The sequence below is a fragment of the Emydura macquarii genome, unplaced genomic scaffold (assembly GCF_026122565.2).
Source record: "Emydura macquarii macquarii isolate MOO-44397 ecotype Brisbane River unplaced genomic scaffold, CSIRO-AGI_Emac_v2 contig_2676, whole genome shotgun sequence".
Lineage (NCBI taxonomy): Eukaryota > Metazoa > Chordata > Testudines > Chelidae > Emydura > Emydura macquarii.
The window spans coordinates 13,833,359-13,853,172 of record NW_027132813.1 but is presented as its reverse complement, the minus strand read 5'-3'; the positions used below and the strand labels follow the sequence as shown (position 1 = coordinate 13,853,172).

General features: G+C 41.5%; 2 protein-coding genes across 4 annotated transcripts in view; one reads left to right on the top strand and one right to left on the bottom strand.

The window, feature by feature from the left end:
- Positions 1-4,340: 4,340 nt before the first annotated feature.
- BPNT1 (3'(2'), 5'-bisphosphate nucleotidase 1) lies at positions 4,341-19,331 on the bottom strand. Of its 3 annotated transcripts, none has more exons than XM_067564937.1 (9): positions 19,071-19,331; positions 16,366-16,493; positions 13,136-13,240; positions 12,324-12,431; positions 11,513-11,561; positions 9,422-9,513; positions 7,822-8,019; positions 7,071-7,176; positions 4,341-4,979 (listed from the first exon to the last, which is right to left on the bottom strand). In XM_067564937.1, exons 2-9 carry the CDS (start codon positions 16,483-16,485, stop codon positions 4,831-4,833), a joined length of 927 nt encoding a protein of 308 aa, XP_067421038.1. In that variant the 5' UTR covers positions 16,486-16,493; positions 19,071-19,331; the 3' UTR covers positions 4,341-4,830. The 3 variants fall into 3 exon arrangements, with proteins under 3 accessions (XP_067421038.1, XP_067421037.1, XP_067421035.1); XM_067564936.1 differs by lacking the exon at positions 19,071-19,331 and adding an exon at positions 18,452-18,592; XM_067564934.1 differs by lacking the exon at positions 19,071-19,331 and adding an exon at positions 18,229-18,366.
- IARS2 (isoleucyl-tRNA synthetase 2, mitochondrial) overlaps positions 19,263-19,814 on the top strand; it is a 50,315-nt gene continuing 49,763 nt past the window's right edge. The window contains exon 1 of the mRNA XM_067564933.1: positions 19,263-19,490. Within this exon, the coding sequence (XP_067421034.1) occupies positions 19,263-19,490 (228 nt within the window). The remainder of the gene's footprint in view (positions 19,491-19,814) is intronic.

Sequence of the window (19,814 nt, the reverse complement as noted above, 5' to 3'; positions counted from 1 at the left end):
AAGGGGGAAATGCACATTTACCTAGTAGTCCAGTATTTACAAAACTCATCCACAATGTGGGACAGACAGATTCAAATCCCCATGCTACCCAACATGGATCAGGGATTTGAACCCAGGTCTTCCACTGCCCATGTCCATGCCTGATCAACTGGGCTATGGAATAGTCTGTTACGGTGCTTTTCTCAGACTTTCCTGTTGAAGCTGTTCCACTTTGTATAATACTTAAATAGACACTGGAAGTGGAATCTGGGTCTTCCACTTCCCAGGCGCATGTGCTACATTTTCTCTTGCCTAATGAATATTTCAGCATTTTATACATAGGAGAACCACTTCAACAACAGAACTGAGAGAAAACCCACCCCCAGAATACCCCTTAGTCCAATAGTTAGAGCATTCACATGCTGCACATCAGGCAGAGAAGGGATTTTTAACTCTCTCATATCCTGCATGAGTGCTCTAACCCCTGGGCAAAGGGGTGGTGGGGGTGGGGTGGTCATTGCTTCTGCCTCTTCCTTGGTTTTCCTTGAAAAAGGACTGATCTCCAGAAAAGGGTTCATTGTTGTGAAACCCAAGCACAGGCCTGCACGTAGGCACCTAACACTCTTTGAGCAGTGAGTCTTAGGCTCCACCCTTCTGCTCAGCATTTCCTACCCACTACTTAGATGGTTCCCTTCTTGGCATGCTGACTTCTATGAATCCTTTTTAGGCAATAATTCTCCCTTGCATTATATAGGGAGCCTGGCACCTAAACTGGGGTTGTGAATGCTATAACCTTCAGCCTAAGTCCCCCTGTGAATCTAGCTCTCAGACCCACCCCTATTTCTTGTCTAGATTGTGGGACCAAAGAGAAGTAACTCATGGCCTGATTCCCCCTTGCATCTCTCCTGTTTTAATGTGAGGTGCTATAAATCATTAATATGGTAGACTGAGTTCTTAATGGGTTTGCAAGTATCTATTGAACACGCAGTGGTAGCCTTCAGCCTGAGTTTTCTGGGAAGATGAGCAAAACATTCTTGTCATTCTTTGACTCTGTCATCGAAACCTCATACTTATTCCCAAGAGGTGGGTGTGCTGTACATTATTTCTTACAGAGTCAGGCACATGCTGATTTCAGTTACACCAGTATAAATCTGGAACTTCAGTGGAGTCACGCTGTAGTTATATCTGGTGTAACAGTGATCTAAGGATGGGGTAACAGGGTCATACCTAGTCCAATGACTGACACATATACTGCCTTCTCAGAAAGCTGTATCCTGACTCTTCTAAGTCCAATAACACCTTTTTGGGTTTTTGTTAAAACAGCATTCATTGTTCAAATGTCCTCTTAAATCAAAACAAGATTTTCTCCAACTCTACAGTTCCTGCAGGCTGTTGGTGGGCTCAACAGTTCTTTCCCAAAACCCAGGTTCTGCTGTAGGGTGTTTCCTCAAACCTCTTCCTATTTAAGCTTCTACCCTCATTGCAGGTAGCTTGAGGCAGGTCTTTTCATTTGCCTACAGGTATATCTCCCTACCTGATCTGCTTGCTAACCATCCAAGGATCAAAGAACCTAGAGGAGGGAGGCAGCTAATTAGTCACAGGTGAGTCCACAGCCAATTCTTCTAAAGGGCCATCCCACGCTGCGAAGATAGGTTTTGCTTTAGTGCTGTCTGCTCCACTTCCCCCTCTATTTGTTCTGGCAGGAGATGTGGGGTAAGAGTGGGTGGGGAGCTTCAGATTCATCATTTCCACTGCTTTGCTATCTATTTACTGAATATTTAGATAAAACATACGATTTTCTTGGCTGTATCCATTTGGGGGCAGTAGAGATCCTAAACAGGAAACCTGTGTGATGTCCTTTGGTACTATGTTTATGTGCATATCTGGTATTGCATGAAGAAGCCAATCTTAGGTTGTATAACCTAATTGGGCTTGCACAAGTAACCTCTGCCTCTACCTTAAGATCCTATTACAGGTATATTGGACACTAGATAAAATACAGACAAATCTATGTTTTCAGATTTATAAACATGTTAATTAAAACCAATCTTTACTACTTTAAACATTACTTCCCCAATTCAGAGCTATTTGTGACTGTACTAGAAGTAGAAATAAAGAAATAAAATGGGTGCTCACTGTACTCAATTGCGTATAGGAACTTATGAATTACCATACCAGATCAGACTAATATTGTGCCTTTGGTTGAAGCCAGGGGCATATACTTCAAAAGGGGGGGGGGGGGAAATAAACCCAAAACCCTTACTGGACAATTAGGGAGTAACTTACAACTAGAGAAAGTTTCTTCCTTACCCCTTGTCAATTAGAAGTTGGCTCATACCTAAAGCATAAAATCTTATCCACCATAACTTTGAATAATTTCAGTCATAAATGTGTAATCTTTTAATTCTATGACGCTCTTGTTCTCAATAATACTTGTGGAACTTGTTGCCACAATATAAGTGCTACATTATGCAAATGCATTTCCTTTCAGATGTGCATTAGTTCTTATGAGAAAATGTAAATAGGAGTACTCACTCTCCCTTCTGCACTCATTCCTTATTTTGTAGGCCACTTTATGCCTCAGTTTCCCCATATATAAAATGGGGAGAATGATACTTCTTTTGTAAAATGCTTTGAGATCTATTATATAAGAGCTGGGTATTATCATCACTATGTTTCCTTTTATTCATCTCAATAAAACAGTCCCAAATTGTTAATTGCTTCATACAGAAGTCTTTCCACACCTCATATTTTCATCTCTTTCTGAACTCCCTCTATTTCCCCCATAAAATATTCAGAATAAACTTCCAACTCATTTATTTCATAGAAGGGTCAATTCTCTCACAGTGCACAAGGGAGTTATGTGCATAATACCGATTGTGACATCCACAGGATTTGACCATGTGAATTTCTCAGGTCTGAAGAGTACACTACATACAGCATCCCTCATTTTAAACCTTCAAGAATATTTTAAATTATTTGGCATTAGCTATCACTTAGCAGGCATCCCAGTAAAGGAAAAACATGCTGGTCAATTGCAAAAGTTTTATTTAGTGTCCTCATACTGTACCTTGTATCATATCTATTGGATATCTTAGGGTTTGTCTACAAGGGGACACTCAGGAAAATTAATCCAAATTAATTAAAAGTGTGAATTTAAAGTCAATTAGTTAAATCTGTATGGACAGTCTCCTTTAGAATTAAAGTGGCCTTAAATCAGCTTAGTTTAAATTAATGAATTAAACTACATTGAATTAAGGCCACTTTGTGGACATTCTCATTTAGTATTAAAGAGGTTTAATGCAGTTTAACTAAAAATGAGAATTAAAAGTGAGTTAGTTAATCCGGATTAACTGTAGAAAAGATCTTAGTTATGAATGAATATTGACTGCAGGGTTAGAAATGCCACAAGGTTTCATTACTACCACCATTAACAGATCACAGTATGTTTGGCACTTAAGAGACAGATAAAAGACAATGTCTCTGCCCCATTTATATAATCAAACTGAAATTTATATATAGAATAGGTAATTTTTAAGAGCAAGGCTCAAAAAAACCCCCCACCTCTTTTAAACAGCAGATTAACGTTTCTTAAATACATAATGGTTTAAGAAGAGAATTTCAGTAATTAAAAAACAAAATATTAAAAATCCCGATTTGTATCAGTTTAAAGAATAAATATTATATAGGATATGGGAAAAAACAACTGATGATGGGTATAAGTATCAGTTGGTTGTACCAGATAACTTTAAAACCTCCTTTTTCAGTATATGTCATAACTTTAAAACTGCTGGACATTTTGGGGTTGCAAAAAAACTTAGCCAAACTAAGAAAAAATTGTATTGGGTTAAATAAAAGCAGGATGAAGAAAAGTAGTGCAGGAAATGTGATGCTTGTGTTACAAAGACTGGGAGAGCTCCTGCACAGCAGTATCTTGTGAAGGCACCAATAGACTGCATATTGCTGCTGGTGTCCTTGGGCCTTTGCCAGAGATAGGGGCTATCAATGACTCTGTAGCAACTAAAAGCGGCATACAGAATTATGACTAGAAATGAATACACATATGAACCCTCTAGAGTTTGCATGAAATGCAAAGATCTTAGTTCTACTAGATATAGAAACAGCTGCAAAATCTTAAGACTATAAAATATATAATCAAAACAGTGTTGCACATTGTGAAAAGTTAACTCCTGTGTCAAAGAAAGTACTTAAGTACTATCTGCCATAAATCTAATCTGCTACAAAAACCCGCACTGAAGCTAGACAGAAATAAGTCCAACACCAAGAATTAAAAGGATTTTCACATGCTTAAAACAACCACCATCAAAAACCTCTATTTACAAAAGGAAGCACGTCATGCCTAAGAATCAATAACAGTAACTTTATTATAAACAGTTGGACCTAAAGTGAACTAAGTATTGCTGCATATGTACAACAAAAGTTGTTCAAGTTAAAAGAGATTTGGCTGTGGTTTTGTGCCCTGACTTAAGTTAAGGAAATAGATTTGGACTGTGACATTATTACTGTATGATACAAATGTACACAGCATATTTGCACAAAATCTATTCACACGAACAGAACTTCCCTTGCATTCCTTACATAGAAAGGGAAGGAAAAACCATCTACGGTGCATATTGAAAAAACAGTCACCTGTTACCTGGTAAAACAACTGTAGGTTTTCCTCCCAAAACAATCTAGATGTTCTGTACACTAATTTCTAAAATAAATCACTGATCAGCACAATATCAGAATGAATTTAGCCTCAGATTTCATAAAATAGATTTTCAAGCTCATTTTTCAGTTGGCTGCGAAAAAACGTATTTCAAGCTAAGAGGAAGTTGGCTTCTTTCTTTAAGGCACAAGGGCTTGTTTAACACATTCAGGAACACGACTGGCATAGTAATCAAAGTTTCTCAATGTGGCAAGCACCCCTGCTGAATTCATGTGTTTCACCTCCTTGTTATAATGCAAAGGATTTCCATGGATATCAGTCAGCTTGCCTGCAAGAAAGATATGAATGTGTTATTGATCCCAGTTCATTTAAGCACAACACTTGATTTTTTGCTGAAATAGAACATCTACTAGTTCTCTGCCTTTGAACCATGGTTGTTACAGATGTAGAATATCAAGTCCATTATATTTGTAATGACAAGGTACAATCTCCTGATATGGTATTTTAACCAATACTAGATCTTAGTTGCTAGAAGAAACCTCTTAACACTTTAAGATGGACAGCAGGAAAGGTTGAATAATAGCACTGATCTGAAGTTAATTGATATTTATTCACTCAGGCCTTTTCACAATTTATATTTTCACCAAAGCAGAGTGGCATCATGCTATTTGGAGGGCAGTGATTTTACTGGGTTACCCAATGGATTGATTCAAATTTTGAGCCAAATCCTGCAACTCTGAGCAAGGACTACAGAGTTTGGACACTTTTTAGTTGTTTTTGAAGAATTATAAGTTGCCCTCCGTATACACAGCAAGCATATTGTAACACGCCGTACCCCATGTACACCCCTTATGGTGTGATTTGTGTATCATTCATATTCACCCTTATAGTGTAACTGTGTATTGTATAATACAAAGTGTGTCATGGAAGGTGTTTTTGGAATGTTCATGACATACTGAACTTTATTGTTATGGTAGTATGTTTCCTGCATTGTCACATATGTACTCTCATATGAAACTCTGCTATATAATATCCCCAAAGGTGTGTTTCACATGGTTTGAATAGATCCAGGCAAACACCAAGCAAAGAGAGGGTTCACACCTTGAAGAGGCATGCATACAGGAACAATGGACTGGCTTGAGCACCTGATAAGGTGACCCTCATTTGACTCAAGCAGAGGAAATCATGCCCATTCCCAGACATGGCTGATCACCTGACCCCAGGGGGTGTTGAGGAAACTTGTAAAAGGCAGAGGCATCTTTGTCTCTGGAGCTCTCACATGGAATTCATCTGCAATACAACATCAAGGACACTGACTGCAGAGGGGGGGGGGGCGGGGGGGGCGCGGGCAGCTTGGCTGCAGGAGTCTTCTCAGCCAGCCTGTCGGTAAGTTAACATCAAGAACTGAAAGGCTACTGAAGTATTGAGTTTAGGATGCAATTTATTCTTTTAGTTAATTGTGACAATCTCAGGATTCATATCGATCTGACTTATAATCACTTAAAATCCTGCTGTAGTCAATGAATTTATTTGTTATTTTATCTAAAATAGTACTTGTGGATTGAGTGCATGTAGATATGCCACAGAGTGACTGAGCTGGTGCATATCAATTTCTTTGATAAATTGATGGACAAATGTAATGAGCTTTTAGGGTGCAGTGTACAGCGTTGAACCCTGTAAGATGGCAGTTCCCGGGGTTGCATCTGGGACTGGGGGTGTTTGCTGGGGGGTCAATCCCATGAGCAGCTGGCCAGAAGCAGGGACCGATTACTCGCAGGAGGCTGGGTATGGGCCGACCCAGGAGCGGGTGATCCACACAGCAAAGCAGAGTAAGTTGGGGTCCAGGAGTGAGGGATCGGGATGACACAGCTACACACCAGTCCAGATTGCAGGGGAGGAACATCACACATATATAGACAGACAATAATTAATAATTTCAGTTATTGGGAGAAGACCTCAAGAAAACACTAAAGCAGCAGAGGAAGCTGTTGGCTGGAAAATAGCAGTAGTAAAACTAATGTATTTTTAAAAAGGAATTTTTTTGGCATTCCTTCAAAATTAGTAACTGATACTATAGGGTCTTGTATAATCTACCTTGTCTGCTTTTATTCAATGCCTTTTACTAGCTAATCCAGGGCCTGATCCAAAGCCCGCTGTAGTCAATGGAAGTTGTTCTATTGATTTCAAAGGGTTTTGGATCAAGCCTTAGTGCTTAAGGGTGGGGTTTTTTTATTTTTAAATTACATTCACATGCTTTCAGGCCAAGAAGTTACCTATCAAAAATCTGTGTAATGAAACTCACATCGGTCCTATGAAAAGATATATGACCTACCCTGTGCACATATACATTAGAAAAATCTACTGTAACTTCAACTTCTCTCAAAAAAGGCTTATGAACATTATTGTTAACTCAACTCACCTCCCACAGCATGTAAAATAGCTTCGGGGGCACATGTATCCCACTTCTTGCACCCAGGACTAGCATAGACATAAGCAGAAGCCTTGCCTTCTACAAGCTGAATGATCTATTAGAGATGAAGAATGACAGTCATTACACAGGTTCAATGGGAGTAGGATTGGGTCAGTTTGGTACTGCAAACACTCGGGTGTCTTCATCAGAAAGAGGAGTCTCAAATGCTCCTCTTCAGCTTTTAAAAGTTTAATGATCTTAAGGGTCTAGGAAAAAAATACAGCTGTTACCATCCGAAGTGTTCCATTCTTCATTGCCTCAAACATAATCTAGAGGAAGCAAATCTAATCCTTGGCATCTAACTCATGTATCTTGGCTGGGTGCTGGGGAGATCTGTCTCGGAGAACGGAGAGGAAACCACCCTCACATGGCCATGAGGCCTTTATAGCCCTACTGCATACCTCCTTATGGGTTGGGTAAGGGGACCAGAGGCTCCATGTGGTTACGATTCCATCCTTTCCTCCTTCCCCAAACAACCCCTACATGGTGCCAGGCAATAAGCCCCTACAGAACTGGGCTCCACATTATGGAGATAGGACACACCAACCAAATCCTGCCCCTTCTCCTCAAGCACCAGTTCCACTGCCAGGGACCCCTTCATACCCATAGAGACAAGGACATTTATCCCTAAATTATTTTGCTCTCTCTACAAAGGTGTCATATCTTACCACAAGCAAAGAAATATATTGGATTGTCGTACCTTATTTCCTGCACCTCCAACTCTCACCACACTATCGGGGTTCATTGCACTAATGCAGTAATTTACCAGCTTACTGCTATGTGAACGGGTGGTAATGATGATGTGTTTCCCAGTTGGCGCTTCTTTCAGCTGAAATCCAAAGGCACCCAAACCTAGGACACCCCAGATTGTCCTACCCAGCACAGCATCTTCTCCTGCCTACACAGAAGGTACAAAAACCAAGGCTACAGTTACCACGGCATTTAACATTTACCTTTTAAAAATATGAACACAAAGGAATAGCTAGAGACATTTCATTTCATTATTAGATTCATTTTTATATTATAGAGGATCCAATCCTACCATTTACCAGGGTTTAGGTAAACGTGTAATAGAAAAGTAGTGAGTTCTACTAACTGAAGCACAGGGCAGGGAGTCAGGACTCCTGGCTTCTATTACCAGCTAAGTGAATGACATGCTGTGTGATCTTGGGCAAGTTATTTAGCTGGGAAAAGTCTGTGCTTTATTATCTCCATCTGTAAAGTGGGGATAATAATTCTACCTTACCTCCCTCATAGGGTTTTTGTGATATGAATTAACGTTTGTAAATCTCTAAATTCCTTGCATCAGACATTATAGAACTGAAAAATAACCTCATAAGTATACCAACTATGAGCTTCTCTTCGCTATACCCAATCCTAATCAGCTCCCAGGCTGCGTCCTTGGATTATGCCTGCATTTTGCTATTCTGGTATCACAGTTAATCCTCTTAATCTCCCCCGATGGGCATTTGACTACAGGTTGTACCCCCATCTTGGAGGGTGGGAAGTCTGGGACTGGATTTGGTACCCTCTAAAACTCAGCTGCCACTAACTGTGGCTATGTCTATACTATAGGCTAGGGGTGTGATTCCCCTGCTCGTGTACATGTACTCGCATTAGTCTCATTGAGCTACCATGGGTATAAACAGCAGCATAACTGCGAGAGAATGGGTAGTGGGAATGGAGGCACAGCTCAGCTGTGCTAAGTACAAATCTGTCTGAAACCACTGGGTATGTACTTGGCATGGCTAAACTGTGGCTCAGCTGCTGCTATCCATGCTACCATGGCTACATGTACACATGCAGGGGAATCGCACCTAAAGTTCGTAGTGTAGACATAGCCAGAGAAGCATCTGGTGCCTTCTAAGGCCCAGCTTAATGATGTCCTAGGATTCAGTCATCAAGTCACACTAACGGAGTGGAGTGGTTGGCATCTCCCTTTAAATCTAAACAGTCACCTCTGCAATGTGTCAAAAGAGCCACCAGCCTGAAGCAGGATATCATGGTTTTACACTCCTGTGACAGCAGAACTACAGTATATGTAATGCTTTGTTACCATAAGACTATAGAGAGCTGTTGCAGTTATCTGCATAGCCTTGGAATTCAGTTCCAGAAAACTATAATTATGAAGCACACAGATCAAAAGTTCTTTACATTACACCATTAGTTGTAGCTAGTGAAGTGTGGTATGTATTGTAGGTCAAGCACTGTTGAGCATAAAGTGTGTGAACTAGAAACGTATCCTAGCAGTGACAGTTACAGATCATTTTGTGCTCAAGCAAAAGCAATGCATTTAATACCTCATAGTTGTAGAAGGGCTGGTTAATAACTCCTGCTATTGCTTTACCTTCATAAGCAATTCCAATAAGAACTGTTACGTGGTCAAGGAGACCTGTGAAGTAATAAATATTATTCAGTTATGCTTGAAAATGGAAAAAAGAACCACTCCACCCCCCGTGCAAACCCACAATCACCGGTGCTGGAACCAGGGGGAGCCAAAGTGATAAAGCTCCCCCTTTTAAACATATGTGCTCTCTGCAGGATATTTTAGTAGTATTTTAATTCCTCTGCCACTTTGACCTTGCTCCCTCCCCACTCATACAGATGTTCCGGTGCCCTACCCACAATTCATTATCTTTGTTCAATTACTTGAAAATATTAATAATGGCCAAGACTGTCAAAAGTCACTAGATATTGTGAATGCCTCAATTTTTTAGTTGCCCAACTTGAGACCATTTGATACTCTGAGCATCTGTACTCTGAAAAATAAGAACCTGTTAAGACGTCTCAGATTGGACACCCAAAACATCACTAGTCACTTGACAATCTGAGCCAATGTGCATACTTAATATTAGGAGGTCTCCTTTGAGAAAAAAGTTCTATCACTACACAGTATTATGTAAAAGACATCCAGATAAACCACAGGCCTGAATTGGCAAACACTTGATAGTAAACAATAGTGCCAATTGTGCCAGGTGTTATTCAGGCCCATAATTAAAAAGCCAAACCAAACCAAACAAAAAAATCTCCCTGCCTCAAAGTGTTCATAGTCTAGTTTATGACAAAAAGCAACAGGAGGATAAGGTAATGGCTTTGCAGATTTTTTCAGAAAAGCTTAATAAGTGCTTGCAGGGCAGGACCCCAATGTTCTACAAAAATTAAGTTGTTTTTAAAGAATACTGTAAATACAGGAGTAACATCTGTGTGTTTTGAATGACGGGGATACAAATATTGTAAGATGAAAGAAGTTTATGTTTTTCCCATCTCTAGATCATTGATCCTTTCCCTTGCAAATAAAAGTTAGAGAGAATGTATCGGATATTAAAACATTACTATTATTAAAAGCCATTTAAGACAAATCCCAAGAAAACATATGTAAAAAAATCCCCCAAACCACAAAGGCTCTAATCCTATGAAGTGTCAAGTACCCTCAACTCCCATGGAAGCCAATGTTAGTGGAAGGCACTCCGTATGTGGCCAGATTTGAGCTGAGGCCTAACATGAATAAAGTCCCGTATAAATTATGAAATGGGATTACAGGAGTTGTAAAAAAATTTAAAAAAAAAAAAAAAAAAAAAAAAAAAAATCTTACACAAACTTCTTGTCAAGGGAGACACATCCAGAGAGTAATGTGATCTTAGCTTAAAACTTTCTAAGTAACTCTACTTCAAGAGTCAGTATACATGGGTGTCTGCAGGCAAGTACTTACAGAGTATTTGGTAGAAAATATACTCTGTAGAATAAACAGCATCATTCCAGTGAGGGCTTCTGGAAATGTCATGAGTCAGAACAACAGAGCTCAAATTGTTAATGTGGACATGAGAATCCCTAAGACAGTGCCATGAAAACCTCTTAGTGACAAAATCTTCTTTGCCCAACAAACCTAAGTGACGTTCTTTTTCGGATATGAAGCATTTTAAGAAATCCTGCATATTCCTGACTTGTAATACATACATATGTATCCTGCTTACATGCCCCATCTAACCAAAAAAATTCCAGCTTCGAGTCTGACCCAGAGTCTTCACTACTCATTCTTTTCTAGTTCAATGGTTTTTCTTGTTCTGCAGGCCACTTTGTATGAAGGAGATCACCACATCATATAAATTAGAGACAGAAAAGAACTATTACATCAACTAGTCCATCCTGTGTCTGTGCAGATCCTATAGTATTTTTCTAGTGCTATGACCAGTTTAACATTTAAAAATAAAAAAAAAAAAAAAAAAAAAAAACACCCGCTCACAGAATCCCTTTCCTCCCAACTGCCAGCATTCACTATCTATTCTGATGGACTCCACACACCACAGTTTAATAAGCACTATTCCAGAATGTTTTCATGTTACTTTTATTAAACTGAAATAATTTTTCAGTACAAATAAACAAGAGAAACCAACCTTCAGTGTATTCTTTGGTCCCATCCAGAGGATCAACCCACACAACAAGCTAAAAAAACAAAACAAAAAACAACCACAAGAGGAAACAGACCACAGAAATTAAACTATTGGTATATCTGTATTAGTTAGCAGCAGTGAGAGGATGCTAAACCTCACAATTGTTAGGAAATCTTACACAAAGTCCAAGAAGAATGACATTAATGTTCATAATATTATATATCTGGGGATTTGTAAAGAGATAGATTATTCACCAGCTATTCATCTGGCTATGTAAAGTGGATTTGGTGAGCTCAGTTCATTTTGTATGGAAAGATGTCCACATTAAAACCCTATCATCAACCCACCACTTCCACGAATTAGCAGTGTTGGTTGCACTCTCAGTAGAGATAGCAAGGATTGAATGAGAGCTGGTTTGAAAGCTTGTCTCTCTCACCAACAGAAGTTGGTCCAATAAAAGATATTACCTTGCATCTCTAACATCCTGGGACCAGTATGACTATAACACTGCCTACAAGGATTCAATGGGCATGGAAACGAAGATACCCTCTCACTCCTAAAGGTGGTCCCTTTACCATAGATCTCATACACATTCATGAGACATTACAAAGAAACCTGCAGTTCCGCTGCCCATGCCACACCCATTCTGTGGATAAATAGAGGGCTTCCATATTTAGGGCTGTGACTTTGGCAACTTCAATTTTAAAAAGGAAGTATTTTTTACTTAAACCAAAAAATAAGCTGACCATCAAAATTACCCATTTTATTTCTTGGATCTTTCTTAGATAAGATTAGTAAGCAACATTTCTATTACCTCTTCCTCTTTAATGGAACTGTATTGTGGTGGAAAAGTTTTCTTCAGTATTTCCTCACACTGGCCGTCCTCAATCAGCTCCTCATCCACTTCGTAAGAGGGCAGATCCTGACAAAAGGACACAAAGACAAGCCTTGTCTGTACTAACACTTATGCCGGCAAAACTTCTGTTGCTCTGAGGTGTGAAAAAAACATCCCCCTGAGGGACATACGTTTTGCTGGCATAAGCGCTTGTGTAGCTGTGTTATGTCAGCAGGAGAGAGCTTTCCTGCCGACATAATAAAACCACCTAAATGAGTGGAGGTAGCTACATCAGCTGAAGAGTGTCTCCCGCCGACATAGCGCTGTCCACACAAGTGCTTTTGCCGGCAAAACTTATGTCACTCTGGGGGGTGGGTGTTTTTTTCTCACCTGAGTGACAAAAGTTTTGCTCGCGTAAGTGATAGTGTAAACTAGGCCTAACAGAAACAGGCAACAGCCAGAAAGCACTGTGTGAGCCTTTTCACCTCTCAAATATGGTTCTACTCTTAGCACTGGAAATACAATAGAGCAAAGCATTTTAGCCACGTGCCAGCCTCTCTCTTTGTCCCAGGTTAAATTAGCCTGGATGCAGGAGTGGGAGGGGGATTTGGGATTTGCCTTCCAATCACTGGATTTGCTGGCAGCTCACCTCATGAGGCCAACACTGAGAGAAAGGGAACTGGGAGGGAAGATTAGAGAGAACAGAAGGCTCTCTGAAGCCTGCAAATGACAAATGTAACTCATAAATGGCAAATTACATTGTCAGGAGGTTAGATAAACAGAGTTCTCACCTCTTCTCCTATGATTGTCACTCGGGGGAATTTCCGTGCCAGTGAAGAGCAAATGCTCATTTGTACCAGTCGGTCAGCTTTGGTCTGCAAGTCATTGGGCCCACACTGCAAGGGATGGGAAGGAATTATGTTACTTTTAAACAAGACAGTGGCCTAAATGGCACTGATCAATGATATCCAGTTCCTACTGGACAAGGATCCATGTCACAGAAATCACCATTCCAATTAACCATCTCAAGAGAGGACTCAGTCTCAATGACTGAGTAGGTCACTGAGACGGAGTTCTCTCTCTCGGTCATCATCTGTCTCAGGAGTGAAGCAGGGCAGTCTGAGGAAAGTTCCAACGCTGCATGTGCTGTACCTTCTCAGTGGATTCAGCATAAAACAACCTTACTTTGTATGATAACGTTCACACAAGTATACCACATTTCACAGAGCCAAGTAGTACATTTATCAAGTTAAATAAACATAAGAAGAGTGGAAGAGAGAAATTAAGAAACAACAAGGGAGGGAAAAAATGTTTTCAGATGCTACTGAAAAAGACATACAGAGTTGAAGAGGTAGGAGCTGCAGAGAAGAAGGCTGTTATATCAGCTGTGAGCTGATGTATGGAAGAACACAGAGGAGAAAGGCGCTAAACAAGCAAAGGGATGTACACTAAAGAAAAAAAGAGAAGGGCTTAGTGGTAAAGAGGATGGATCTTTCAAGTTGTGTGCATGCAATTCATTCTGAAGGCAATGGGAGTGAATGTATGCAACTTATGGGATGGGCAAGCTCAAGAGGGCAACTTTTTTGGACTGGAGTTTGAAAAGATTAGGGAGCCATTAGTGGGTTGAAGATGTTTACACATAGGAGAAGTCACGTGGCATTTTGCATATGTTGATGACTTGGGAAGGCCAAAGAGAAGGAAGTTGCTATAACTTTGGATAGTGTTGTCAATTTGGCACTATTCATAAGCACAAAGTTTCCATTATAAAATCTGACCACTTAGGAAAATGCAGCTTCTTACAATTGTTTGGATAAATGGCTCACTCAGAAATAATTTTTTACAACCACACACACAGGTGAGAATGCAGACTCAAATGTATTTTCATTACATTATCCTGGATGTCAAATTTCTTAAAGCATAATAAAATTAAATTTGAGTCAATGCATAAAACAAAAAAATAATTAGTCTTATTCATGTATAGACACAGACTTTGCGAGATTGGGGCCGAAATATTTTGTGGGCAAGCTTTTTTTTTTTTTTTTTTTACTGATAAGAAATTTGTTAAAAAAGGTTACACCCATTAAGTCTATAGTCTGCAGACATTTTCCACACTCCACAAACAACTTAAGTCTAAGCTTCACTCAAATAGTGGACTAGCAAAGCCCAGGCAAATAAAATGCAATTTAACAGCACTATACAGATCTCCAGAAGTCACAGAACTTTTATGCATATTTTTTTTAACTAATATCAAACAAGATAATGAAAAATCACATTTACTAAAATAATTTCCCTGATATTGTTCTCAATTATTTTGTAGTATTTGGCCTCATCTGTTTTTTGGGGAGAGAGCTGGTTATTGAATTTACATAAAATTCTGAAATATTTGTTATAACTGGTGGAAAATACTATGGGGAAGAAGAGACTAGGTTAGAGATGGGACCAAGCCAAACCCTTGAGCATTCCCAAACTTTACAGATCAGGCCTACCTCTAGCGAATACTTAAACAGTGCTCTGAGAACTGAGGAAAAAAGATAAGAGGCTATGTTCTGGGACCTGTATTACTACAGCTGTTGGGGGGGGGGGGGGGGAGGAGAAGAAGAAGAAGCACTTTGACCAAGTCAAGCTACTGGATTGGGGGGGGGGGGGGAAGAAGAAGCAGCAGCACTTTGACCAAGTCAAGCTACTGGATTGCACATTTACAAGACCCAGTGAGTGGACAGCAGAACTCAAAATGAATCAATGTACATTGTACAGCAATGTAAACAGATTATCTTCCCTTTGTGCTTTCTGGGGACAGACATTAAAACATAAATAACTATAAAGGTACAGGGATTAGCTAGCATGAAATGTTAATGTGAGTGTCAAGAAACAAATATGGTGTGTTCCCCTTTATTTTAGCTAATTAATGATGTTCTGAACATCCCCAATGGAAACACTAAGTAACTTACCACTACTTCCTAAAAGATGGCAACTGATCCAGGGCTTCTCTCTGTGAGGATCTGATGGGGAGTGTTCCTTGCATCAGAGAGCTGAGATTGTGCCACTCAAGTTGGTTGCACTTATCACAGTTCAGGGTAAGTGCACCTGTATTTCCCCTCTGTGGTCCAGGAAGGGCACCCTGCTCAGGCTCTCAGCTCCCTAGATGCTGCCTTTCTGGGTAGAAACCCATGTCCCTCTCCCTTCTGATGAGGATATTTCCAGGTTGAACAGTTCCCTGCCTTCACCATGTTATTCTCAGCAAGAGACTCTATCTAAGCAGGCCTGCTTACTTTCTCTTCAGAGACTAATAACACAGTAATTGCCCAGTATTATATATAAGGTACAATACAGCACTTCCTGTGTAAACATTTTATTTTTAAAGGTAAAACACACTACAGAGAAAACATATTAAAAACACTAAAAGAACCTACATGCAGAAATCACTCCACCCCTAACATGGGCAAATAGCAATCCTTCAAAACGCCTCCCTAAGGGGTTTTCTAGTGGTTTCAAGTCATCACAGCTTCAGCTAATAACAAGCATCCAGTCTTATGGAGCCTCAGTAGGTTCAGTCCTTCCAATTCGACCTAAGGACTGGGGCCCTCCGTGGGCCAGAGGTCCTGTCCATTTGCTGAATCAGGAAGAATAACCTTAGCCAACTAAAGCCAGGCTATTTATCCAAAATGCCTTTCTTTGTCTGTTGGTCCCTGGAGAATCCAGTTTGAACTCATATGCCAACCTCTTCAGGGGGTAGTGGCTTCAAAGGACTGATAACAGAGGAATGACGTTAGCAACCCCCTCCTCCTAGAAGAGATACATACAATTCCACCATAACACATATACAATTGCATTTTGAATACAATGGTCCCCAAACTATTAAAGCTAATTCAATAAAGTATGCCAGGAAGTTGTCAGTCTGTCACAGCACTCCCTCACCCACTTGTGCTGGAGCTGTCTGATCTTAAGCAAGAACTCCTTAGACTGTTCAGAGCACTGAGTTAAAAACAGACATGAACTCAGTAAGAAGCACAACAACAAGTACCTTCTCCACTATGCCCAGGTCTCCGCCAGCCATCACATTTCTGGCTATTGTTCCAGCTCTGTGCGCAACAGAATATGCAGAGGCCACTAGGCGCATTAACACGGTTGGAGAAGAAGCCATATTCAGTGCTGAAGAGAATCAAAAAGCAATCTTATGAATCAGTACTACACATCACGAGTTTCATATATTAACATTCACATTCACGGGAAGAATAAGAACCCTATGGAAGATCTGGTTATGCCAGTAGTAGAGTTTGGAATGTTATCTATATAAAAGTAAAACCTTTTGTAGCTGAATGGAAAAGGGATACAGAATTAATCTGGGTAAATGGGAGACTTTTCAATTAAATTATTACATGTTTGGGAAGATGAGGTCACTTCAAATAAAGCAAGCTTTGGCTAACCAAGGTCCGACTGTAGTCCTGTATTAACAGAGTGGAAGGCAGTATTTTTTGTAGTTTTATAGTGTGAGATGGATGCAAAAAAGGGGTTGCATAATGAAGCATTGAATCATGCAGCAGAGGTGGTAGCCCTTCTCTAGCTGATTCTTGTAGGTGAATCTCTCTTAGCTCATTGGTTGCAGGAACTAGCATTGTTTCTCCATTTTCCTTCCCTGTTTCTGCAACCTCACATTTTCCTTCACATTTTCTTTCCTTGCCTCTCCAGTTACTGTTCCCCTTGCTCCCTCCTCTTTTTCTTATGCCCAATCACCCTCTTTGCCCTTAACTTCTCACTGCCCCCATTTTCCTGCTCTTTATTCCCCATCTATGCTCTCTACATTCCCCTCCTTCATTCTCTTTCTGTGCTCTCCATCTCTCACACCACACACGCATTCCTAGCCCTAAAAGGATACTTGTGACTTTCCGGGCTGGTTAAATCTTGGTGTGTCCTGAGCAGAAACTGTAATGTCAGGTGTCTATTGTATGGAGTTTGTTATAGGGATTTCAATAAAAAAACATGTAGAAATAGGGGAGCAGGAACAGTTTTATAATGGGGCGGGGGGCTGATGATGGAAACCATGTATTTGGTGTTTGTTATTACTACTTCAAGCCAGAGGATGCAGCAGCACCCCAAGCCCCACCATGTAGAAATGGGGGGTTGTGTTATAATGCAGAACAAAAGCCCTAGTTCTTTGTTTGGTGTGGCTGGTTCACTTTCTTACCCTCTTCCTTGTTCTCGGCAATATCCATTACCTTTGTTCCAATTGAGCAATAAGCTGCACTTGTTTAAGGAGAGACTGACAAGGATGACAAAGGATTTTTTCCTATTATGTTTCCAAAATCTATGTAATGTATAGATGGCTTGTTCCTCCACCACCAATGTTAATTCCTTCAATTTTTCCCCATCCTTTTAAAAAGGATTATTTATTTTAGTTTTTAGCACTTTTAATTAATCTATCTTCATTTTACCTTTACTTTTAAACAATAAGGAACTCTCCCCTTGAAATAATTCCTTTGCCTCACATACTAATGGAAATATTAATAAAGCCATTGAAATTATCAACCAAATTATTTCTTTTTTGTACTTTTCCAGACAGTATCCTTGATTCAAAATCCCATACATATGTGCACTGATTATTTTAACTTCTATTATATTAGCAAACAGAGTTAAACTAGAGAGACCTCCTTAAAATCACAAGATATGTGGCTGGCTACAAGACAAAACTATTCACGAAAACAGCGTTATCTTTCACGCAACATTTTTCTTTTTTTTCCCTCTCATCAGACATCCCTCCTAGTCCTGCACATTTCAATGGAGGCTAAAAGTCTATTCCCAATTTTCTTCCTCATTTATAGTTTTCACATGCTGACTCATATGTAAGTGGCATGTATGAAACACACACCATGGATAAAGAATCAAATACCTGCAGCTCAACCGATAACCTCTCCCACGAAACGATCAGCAGCAATGAAGGACGAGCAATAGATTACTTACTACTTCTCCTCTCTACTCCCTCTTATATGCTACTCTACTCCTTCCTCTTCACCCCTACCCCTCCTACTCCTCCAAAACCTTCTGGGTCCTAAAGTTCACCCTTCGCTGCGTTTGTTTCCCACAGTAATTCTCTAGGATGAGAATCTTCTTACTAGGTATGTTAGCAGGTCACTGAGTCCAGCAAGCCACACAGGTCTGACAGTGCCAGCACTTCGGGAAGGAATTTTGTAAGCACCTTTGAAAAGGAAAAGTTTGCAAGGGAGCAATTAAGTCGGAAAACTTTGCACGCAAACAGGTTTCCCAGCAGAGAACATTTTTCGGAGAGGCTGAGCGAACTCCTGCAAACGTGGGACGTCGGTCCATAAAAGTGCATTGAACGGCCTGCCTTCTCCGCCCTACCCAGGCTGTCAATCCTCCTCACCCCCCAACAAAACCAAAGCTGCTCTCCCACTCCCCGGCCCAGCTTCCCTGCTAGAACTCCTGGCTGTGCCATGCTTCTAAGATCATTAAGGACAGATGTGCGACTGAGGAGACAGCAGCTCAGCTGACCGCGGCCATGCAAATTGTCCGTGAGCTGCGTGTCATGCCAAGCTCCGCCTGGAGCGCTGCCCCCAGCTGCTAGGCGCTCCCAGGCTTTTTGAGGGGAGCAAGCAGCACGGCGGGATGTTGGGCTCCCACATCAGTTGCTTACAACGCACGAGATCAAGTAAAGTTGTTCGGATGCACTGACGGTAACGCAGCACACGCAGCGCCCCCATGCAGACGACTCACCCACAGGACAGGAGCAGGACACGCATGGCCGATTTAATGCACATCATTCCATCCATCCATCCCTGCACGGGGGGGGAGGGGGAGAGAAACGCCTTTGAAGGCGGCGTGTCCCTCTCCGCGGCCCGTCTTCCCGTCCTCGCTGCTTTCCGTAGCTGAGCCGGAAGCGCCGCCGGAGCGCCAGAGGCGGCGAGGATGCTGCGGGTGCGGCGGGCGCCCCCGCTGTTAGCCAGGCCCGGGGCCCCGGCGGGGGCCGTGTGGGGCTGGGTGCGCTCGGCAGTCTCCGGGGCCAATAGCGGGCAGCCGAGCCCGGAGAGCCGCGCGGACGCCAAGTACCGGGAGACGGTGCTGCTGCCCCGGAGCCGCTTCCCCGCCCAGCTGCCGGGCAGGCTGCAGCCCGAGGCCGAGGTGGAGATACAGCAGGTAGCGCGCGCAGGAGCCGGGCGGCCGCGGGGACCAAGCGGGGCTGCGGGGACACACAGGCGCCCGCGGGGTTGGTCGGGAGCGGTCCTGCTCGGCACCGCCCGCCCGCCCGGCCTGCAGCCCAGCATTGGACCTCGAGGCCAGGGGAATCAGTGTTGTTCCCTCTTCTCGCTGCGGTTTCTAACGAGTGCTTTGGAGGGGGAGTGATGGGGCAGCCGCCATCCATGTAAAATCTCATGCACACTTCAAAACCGGTCATCAGCAGGAGGCCCAAATAGTCCCAGCTAGAAGACGAGTCTGTGATTACTCACTGGTGCAACTCTA